Source organism: Otolemur garnettii, unplaced genomic scaffold (assembly GCF_000181295.1).
Source record: "Otolemur garnettii isolate 467f Iridium unplaced genomic scaffold, OtoGar3 scaffold00133, whole genome shotgun sequence".
Taxonomy (NCBI): Eukaryota; Metazoa; Chordata; class Mammalia; order Primates; family Galagidae; genus Otolemur; species Otolemur garnettii.
Window position 1 is genome coordinate 2,095,064 of NW_003852528.1, and position 9,202 is coordinate 2,104,265.

The 9,202-nt window shown below is 53.2% G+C and overlaps 1 protein-coding gene across 1 annotated transcript in view; it reads left to right on the forward strand.

Annotated features, from left to right (window-relative positions):
- Positions 1 to 1,874: 1,874 nt before the first annotated feature.
- Positions 1,875 to 9,202, forward strand: part of MLPH (melanophilin) — a 43,212-nt gene continuing 35,884 nt past the window's right edge. Inside the window, exons 1-2 of the mRNA XM_003798266.2 lie at positions 1,875 to 1,948; positions 8,249 to 8,382. Coding sequence (XP_003798314.1) covers positions 8,273 to 8,382 — 110 coding nt within the window. The 5' untranslated portion in view covers positions 1,875 to 1,948; positions 8,249 to 8,272. The remainder of the gene's footprint in view (positions 1,949 to 8,248; positions 8,383 to 9,202) is intronic.

Sequence of the window (9,202 nt, forward strand, 5' to 3'; positions counted from 1 at the left end):
TTCATTCTACAGATATATTGGCATAAGTATGTACATACCATGATATATATGTCTATACAATGATATTTATATACCATCATAAATATATATGTATTGATGACATTAAGAATTACCTACTGATATATTTATGGCAGAATCACTTACATCACAAATAATCTAAAAGTAACCTTCCATCAATAAAAGACTGGTAATTCATGGAAAGGATACTCTGCAGCGATTAAAAATTTGAAGATCCTATTACAATTCCCCATAATAGAGAGGAGAATTTAGCCCAGAACAATACAGCGAGTGGATCGTCCACCAGGCTGGAGTTCCAGCACTTGGAGTGGTTTGTGCCCACATGCTTATCCACACACACCAACTCAGAGAGCACGCACAGGACCCACTAAAAATGACTGGTTTTAGGGGTGGGATTGGGAATAGAAATAAAGAGATTATTTTCTTGTAGTCCTTATGTTCTCATCACATATGACCATGTATCATCTTCATACATGTTTTTAAATCACTAGTTCAAAGAAATACACTAAAGAATAAAAAAATTAACTTCTGCTCATAAGTAACTTACAGTCTGGACATCAACTTTGGAGGGATTTATTCATTTTGCAAACAATGGGAAGGCATGTAGTAGAGAAATGGAAACCACAAAGCCAGACCACAGGGGCGTGAAATCCTGCCTTGCACACTGACTGAGGTGGCTGGTGGTAGCCCCTACCTGACCTAGCCCAGGGGCCTCAAGCACCCTCACTCACCAGAGGGCTCTCCTGAGCTCCTGAGAAGCCTTCCTGGCTTTTGAAATCTCTTTACAAATTATCTAACGTGCTATCCCAGTGGTCCTGCAAGGCTGAGCTTTCTCTTCTGTTCCATGCTGACAGTAACATCTGTTTACCTGACAGTTTTATTTATTTCTTCGTATTCCTATTCCCATTTTGCAGATAGGGAAACTGAGCTGCTAAAGTATTTCCTGGAGAACGGACATTTTGTTTGAGCACTTTTAAACGATGAGGGGAAGGGGTGCTCTGATTCTCCCAACCCTGGAGGAAAGCGGGAATTTGATGATTCCCTTAACATCGTGGGGATTCGGGAGGACAAGCAGGACTGGTGGGTGCAGATGGCGGCCCTGCTTGGGACCTGCTGGGGTTGAAGCTCCTCTGAGCACCCAGAGGCTGACCCTGGGGTCCGGAGAGGGTGTGGCACAGCGCGGAGCCCAGCAGAAGCTCCTCCAGCCCGGAGTCTCTGTTCTCACACCGCCCTCCCGTCTGCCCAGGGATCTCGACTTTCCCTGGTAGCAAAGCCTCCGCCCTGCCCCCCGGAGGCTGCTGTGGGGCCTTCCCGGTCCTGATGCCTGGCAGAGCCGAACCCAAGCGGTGAGGGGCACGTGGTCTAAAGCAGGAAACCCTGGACTCAAGTCCCACTCACCTAGTTGGCATTTCCACTTATTAGGTGGTGGCTTTGAGGAAGGCGCTTTTCTGAGCCTCAGTTTCTCCACCCATAAAGCCAGAGTAAACGGCGCTCTCCCTGCCGAGTTCGGAGGGGAATCCCACCCGACCCTGTGCAAACCTGTGTGCCCAACTTTCCCTCCGTGCTGCCGCCGCCTTTCTCCCAAAACTCACTTGCAGGCAAGGAGCAAGGGGGCGCCCCAGGGCGTCCTCTCCGCTCTCCGCCCGGCCCTGTGCCCCCGGCCCCCTGCTTTCCCGGAGCTGGGCGGGGCACAGCCCTCGTGACGCTGGCGGGCGGCACAAGGACCTGGCCAGCTGCCCGCCTGGCCGCCACAGGTCCGGAGCGCGCCAGACGCGCTGCGCCCTGCGTCCTGCTTGGCCGGGATCGCCCTGCCTGGCCCCAGCGAGCCCTGACCCGACGCCCTGCTTTGTCGCCCTCCTTTCCCTGGCTGGACTGGAGAGAAAAGCGCTGGGGCTGAGCCAGGGGCTGAGCATCCACAGGAGAAAGTCAGGTGAGTGCACTGAGAAGGGGCTGCTGGGGTGGGCGCCCAGGACAGGGGCCCCGGCTCGGGGACGGTCCGCAGTGTCCCACGCAGCCTTGTGGTGTGAAAATAGCCCTAAACGCCTGCTGCCTGCCAGGCCTTAGTCCAGGCTGGGATGGAGAGCGCCCCAGACATTGAACCCCAAGCTCCATGTTTCACCTGGATACCTTGATCACTGGGTCTGGATTCTGCCTCCCGCCACCCCAGCCCATTTAGAGCAAAAGAGCTGGTTTTAGTCAGAGGCCCGCTGAGAGTCTGCCGCGCAGAGGGGGCTAAGGGTGTAGACCTCCACGGAGACTGGGGCTGGACGCCCAGGGCCCTCTCTGGGGAAAGACGTCCTCCTGAGCTGCAGCGCCTCTTGAGGAGGGATGAGAGGGCCCGGGATTGGGCAGTCTTGGCATGGGAGAAAGTGAAGTGTCCTGGCTTTCTCTAAGCCCCAGGTTTGTTGGAATCGTCAGTTTTGCTGCAGCCTCCCTGTGGCTACTCACCTTACTGCAGAGATGTGGGGACCTGGGCAGCCATGGGCTTCCTGCCCACAGCCCCCACCCCTGCAGGGCTGAATCTCACTTGCAAATCTCCAAAGGTTCAACAGGCTCAGACTCTGTTTCCCACTGACCTCAGCTAAATACTGAAACCCCGGTCACTTTCACATGAAACGGGTGGGCGCCTTTACCTGTCCCCCCTTTTCTTATTCAGTGAAGTTTTCACACATTTCTTCCGAGGGCTGGATAGCCGGGGGAGCATAAGGCTCCAGGCGACTTTTGTACCAGGTGCCAAGGCTGCCACTGCCAGCAGCGGTGGCCTCTCAGAATGGCCAAGGCTTGCAGGTGCCACGTTGGCACCTGGGTTCAGTGGGTGCTGTTGGTCCTAAACCCAGTCCTCCACCTGACTGTGGGCCAGACAGGACTGGCCTTAGCCACAGCTTTCCTGGGAGGAAGTGGAATCCTCCCCACCTGAATCTTCAGAATGGGAGCCCCAGCCATAGAGCGCTGCTCTCTCAGATGTCACTCAGCCTCTGCATCCTGCCTGAACACTGGCACTGACAGCAGGTGCCTCACAGGATTGACCAGGGACACCCTTAAAGGGACTGGGGCAGGGCCAGGCACACAGATGAGGCATCAGCATTAATCACTCAGAAAAACTAAAGCAAGCTGAGTTTGTGCCTGGCGAGTCTGGGGGTGGTGAAAGGGCTCCAGAGCCTTGTAGGCGACCAGGAAAGGTGGCCGTAGTGCCCTTTAATGACAGCATGGTAAAAGCTCAAGTGCGCCCCAGTATGGGATCAGGGCAGCCTTCCAGGGATGACCATCAGTTCATCTCAGGAGCAACTTTTCCCCACTATGCCCGCCCCTGGGGCATAGGGGAGGAAGGGCACCTGTCCTGGGCAGCAGTGTTTGTTGAGCCTGGACCAGGGCAGGCACCCAGCCCCTGCCTCTTGGCCCTATCCTCATTCTGCACCTTCAACCCCACCCACCCCACTCACCCCCACCACCCACCCCCCCACCCTTGCTGTAGACTAGAGCTGAGGCTTAGATGCAAATGCAAATCCCGTGTCCCCATGCAAATGAGGTTTATCCACAACTCCCCAGAGAGCTGGGAGAGCAGGGGAACACCTGCACAGTGCCTCTGCTGCTGCCAGTCCAGAGCTTGGTGGTGGTACCACAGGTGTGCCTGGTGCACCCACAGGGAAGGGAGTGGCCCTTCCAGGTCGGAATGAGCTCACTTAGCCCCTAATGAGGGCTGGAGGGCCCTGCCCATGGAATAACCACATGAGCAGACTCAGATGGCAAATAGACAGAGGGGTAAAGCTGAGGGCAGCACCACAGGCGCCTCTGCCCACCCCTTTATCGGCAAGAACACCAGCACGGGACAGCCTGGGCTGAGTCAGAGCTCCTGCCACTGCACTCAGGAGGAACTGTGACTTGCTTTCCTGTTTCTGTTTGCCCAGGAGTGTGGCCAGCCACAGTCACAATTGTCCCAAGGTTTCTGAGAGCAGCTGGCCCAAGAGGTAGTTAAGCCAAATCTCCATCTAGGAGGAATCCTACCCAGGTTTCCCTTCTATTTGTCCAAAGTATGAATTCAAATCTTGTATGGGTAAAAACAACACACTGTTGAAATTCAGTTGTCTGAGGCTGGGATACCTGTCTCTGGAAATCAGCCCCACCCTCCCCCACCTGCTTCCTAATGTCCATGCCACCTCCTCCTCCATTATGTCCATTATACAATGGGGGGAGTCAGGTGGTCCCAAAGATTTAACATAGGATTGACTCTATACAGTGGAACAGGCACAGAGTGGGAGTGGACCTCACAGACTGTTCAGACCTCACAGTCCCTGAACTATGTACACAGAGATGACGTGAGGGGCAGAGGGAGCCTGCTGGCATCTGCTCTCCACGCAGGTGTGCCCTGGGTGGTGCTCCACCCCCGCCAGGCCAGGCAAGGCAGTCCTGCACCCTCCTTGGGTCCAGCAGAATCTGCCCCCACGTCCCCCTTGACTGCTGTTGGGGGGGGGGTCTCAGGAGCGAGCAGAGTAGCAGTGATGGGGGAGGAGCTGCCCTCCCACAGGCTATGGCTGCCTCTAGTCAAGGGGCTGTCCCCTTACCACACTCCTAGCGTCCCCGTTAATGTGTAATCTAGGACAAACTGGGGGATAAAATGTCCCCAAAATGCCAGTGACTTGCTTTGTCAAAAGTCAAACATGTTCTGCATTAGATTTTGGACCATTTTAGTTTTCAAAATGCTTTAAGCCCTGCATTTCATTAATTCACTAAATGAGGAAACTGAGTCACAGTAGAGCACATCCATGGCATGGGTCATCATCACCAAGCCCCTGACTGTCCCAGAAACACGGTCCCCTGGGGAAGCACTGACAGGGTAGCAGGGCACAGCCAGCAAAGGGGCCACCCTGGAAACCTTCCCCCCTGCACTTCCGGCTCACAAGGAAGTTGGACCAGAGCACTAGAGTAACATTTTTCACATGACTCTAACTTGTTCTTAATTTTTAGATGCACTCATCCTTTCCAAAACCTGTATTAAAGTATTCTAGGCACTATGAAACCAAGCACAGTGAACACATTTTCTTCAACTCAGGGTCACTATTGGAACCTTCAAGACTATGCTCAGTGTCCTGTGGGGACACGTGGAGGCACGCCTGCCTCCATGCTGGCTGCCCTGTGCGTCTCAGTGCTTCATCCCCAGCCTCTACCTAGGCAGGTGGCTCTGGCTTCCCAGCAGCAGCCTGTACCTCTCCCCAGCTCCCTTCTGGAGCACCACCCCCCCAGGTACCAGACCCCTCCTGTCCAGAAGGCCCGACCCCTCACTCTCAGGCTCCCTGCTTCCTTGTCTTTGCTATTTGGATGAGAAACCAAGTGACTGTCCTTATTAGAAACAAGCATCTCGAAGGGAAAGAAACAGGTTCAGAGGGGGCAGGGGAGAACGAGTGTCTAGACGGCCTCTGGGACCTTGGTTCTGACAAGCCATGACCTTTCCGTCTGTCCCCTTGCTGGTTACTGACTGGGGCTTTGGGGCTGTTCAGCTCACATGATAAGAAAAGCATCCTTTCTCCCGCAGCTTTGGGTTTCTTCCTCATACCTTGCAATTTAAGTCTCTTAAAGCAAGGCCTGGAATTTGGACCTCTTCTTTAGAAAAGAGGAAACAGTTACTCCTCAGCTGATGGTCACACTCTTCATCCATTCTGAAAATAGAATTTTAATGAATGCTCTCCTTATGATGCAGGGCTTTTTTCCAAAAATAATGAAAAATAAAAATGAATAAACTCTAGTCATCCATCAAATAAGAACTTTTTCTTCCAATTTTTTAGAAACCAGGAACTGTGTGCTGCACTAGAGCGTATCAAACAAGTTGTGTTGTCACGTTTTCTTGTCCTGAATCTAAATCCAGCCACCCACGTACAGAGGTCTCATGCTGCTGGAGCATCCGGGCAGCCTCTCGCTGTGCCACGAACAATCAGAATTGTGTTTGAGAGTAGAGATAGGGAGGGATTGGTGCAAAAAATTCATGACATTATTTTTCACCAATTTTACGCACAAGCCAGAGGATATTTTGGTTGACTTCCATGGGACCTATGTAGAAATTTTATTTTAAATGGTATCTGCCCAGAAAATGTCACCTTTCATAATTAAACTCTTGTGCAATAAAATCAAAGTACATTTCTAACACAGAGGAAGTTTTGTTTAACATTTTCACGACGAATGCTTCCAAATGGCCAGCGGCACTAACAGGGGAGGGGGAGTCCTTTTCAGAATTCAGAGGCAAAATTGAGTCTTTTCACCAGTTTTAAGACTTCCCACTAAAAGCAGACAGAATGGACCCTTTCTCTGATGTGCCTCAGAAAACAAGGTTTTCAACTTTCAGTTCCTTACAAGACTTTGAGTTACCCAGATCAAACCTTCCACAGAGCCTCAGGGCCCCACAGCAGAGCTGGTGTGGGTGGCAGCGGTGTCCTCAGGCTGAGGCCCTGGCCTTACATCTGCCTCAGGCTGCTGAGGTGGGGCACAGAAAAACTCCCCTCACAGAAGAAGGCACTGTTCTTATACAGTGTAACAGTAACTAAGGGACATCCCCAAGTGTCAGGAGGTAGAAAGAAGTGTGAAAGAAACGGGAGATGAGGGGTGAAGGAGTGAGGATCTTCTGCAGGGAGTGTGCACAGCTGAGCAGTGTCCCCAGCATGCTCATGTGGGGTAAGGCCCTCCCTGGTACAGTTGTGCCTCTGATTTTATACCCAGCAGTGATGTCCACACCCCATGAGCTTTGAGGCCATGTAGTATCACCATGCACATGTGGGGTAAGGCCCTCCCTGGTACAGTCGTGCCTCTGATTTTATACCCACCAATGATGTCCACACCCCGTGAGCTTTGAGGCTGTATAATATCATCACATGAGAAGGCAAGAAGAGGGTCTCATTCTCTGCTCAGCTGCCACCGTACATCACAGCCCCACCCCACACCCATCACCCACAGCCCCCTGTGATGTGCCCCTCACCCAAGTGGATGACCCTCCTGGACCTTTGCTACTCAAAGGAGTCTGAGGACAAGCAGCTCGTGCCAACCCTCACTTGCACGTGGGCTGCTGAGGGCAGGGGGGGTCTTGGTAAAATACAGATTCTGAATCAGTAGGGCTGGGGCAAGGCCTGAGGGTCTGCATTCCTACCAATGCAGGTGACGCTGCTGGTCCAAGGATCACACTTGGAATAGCAAGCAAGGTGCTAAGGTTCTGCTTAGCTGGGTTTTTAGTTTTTCTTTCCCCTGTTCTTTTGACATTGATTTGGGATCAGGTCTGGTGAACTTCAAAAAGAAGGCATAAGGGCCTCTGAAATTTAACCTCCTGGTCAGCAGGTTACCACCTAGGAACGCAGCATCACACAGCACCCTGAGTGGGGCTGCTGCTCTGCGGAGTCCCTGAACCTGCCCAGGGTCTCTGAGGGGGAGGCCTGGCCATCAGTCCTGTGAGACAACCCCCACCAGGCTGCCCCTGTGGCTGATTCCTCTCAAGTCAGTACAAATTGCCACCCCTGGCATCCTGCCCAGATGTGTATGAGTGTTCCCAGCACAAGCACACCACCCTCAGAGGCATTACGCTGGTGGGACCTCCCCCCAGAGCCACCCCACCACGTGGCAGACCTGGACAGCCCCCTAAGCTAGAGGACACCAACATTCCATATGATGGGGTCTCCCTGCTCCTCCTGCCTAGCAAGTCAGTCTTCAAGGCACCCCTCCCAGGAAAAGCCTGCACCCCCACTCTAGGGGGTCTTGGGGAATGCACAGGAGACCCTGAGCTGACCACGAACTTGCCATGATGTTCCTCCTTTCTGTGCTGGTCCCTCTCCCAGGAAAGCTAAGTTAAGATGTGGCGAGGATGAGGGATTCCTCCCTCACACACCTCTGGGGTCCCCTCACAAGCACAGCCCTGGTTCGGGGAGAGGAGCTGAGCCACTTGATGGGCCGTTATCACCATTCACCCCACAAGTGAAAGAGCTGGGAGTCCCATGGCCAAGTGTGTGTTCTGGGGCCGGGAAGCAGATCCCTTTGAAAGTGTGGAGACTTTGCACACAGATTCCTTTAATGTCATTCGTCTACACAGTATCTGTTAAATCACACAAGTGTCCAGGCAGGTGTTTGCCCGTTCAGAGGACCATCTCACCAGGTACAGACAAACGTCCTGAGCTATGGCGGCTTTTTGTTTTGCCTCTGACTTTGTGGCTTTTCGGTATCTGTGGCCTCCCAGGACTAACCACTTGATCCTGTGATGTTCCAGGTGTGACCCTGACAAGAGGCAGAAATGGGGAAAAAACTAGATCTTTCCAAGCTCACTGATGAAGAGGCCAAGCACGTCTGGGAAGTTGTTCAGCGCGACTTCGACCTTCGAAGGAAAGAAGAGGAAAGACTAGAGTGAGTGTGGTGGGGATGCGCCTGGAGCCCAGGGTCCTTGACATCCCCCGAGGGCCATCACTGGCGTGCTATTAGGGAGGGGGTGGCCAGCCAGCAGTGTGAGGTGAGAAGCCGGGATCCGGGACACAGTTCTCCTCTCCAGCCTTGGTTCCCTGGTCATTAGAATGAGGGGATCTCACTTTCCAAACAGAAAATTCCATTGTTCTCTGGGCAGTTTTATTTCAACTTTGTCCAGCTTCTGGGGTGGTATCTCTTAAGACAGTCAGGCTGCAATATTTGAAGAATACAGGAGAGCAAGAGGTGACAAGTGAGTGCATCCTGGAGCACGCAGATGTTGGAACAAGGGGCTTTAGGATAAAGGCTGCGTTTCCACAGATCTCCACATCAGCACTGGGTAGCGTCCCCCTCTCCACCATCTTGACCCCCGCACTGTTTTGTGCCCCTCTGCCCAGTGACAGAGCTACTGCCCGGCATTGTTCTCTGCCCCCCCTACCTGGCATCTCCCCTCCCTGATCCTCTGGCTGGTCTGTCCACTGGGCCCCGATGACCTTTCCTTGAGGTCTCTTGTGGATTGGGCTGGCCCCCGGAGATGGGGACATGGGAGCAAAGACTCTAGGTGAGGGAAGTAGCTATGGGGAAGCCTGACGGGACACTGCAGGAAGGAAAACACAGGCCCACATGGCTCAGGGGAAGAGCCATTCCTGGCCTTTCCCAGCTTCTGGAGGCTTTGCAAATTTCATGACTCATGCCCCCCACTCCATTCTCAAGGCCTTCAACATATCATCTTCAACACCCATCCATCTCTCTCTCTCTCTCTCTC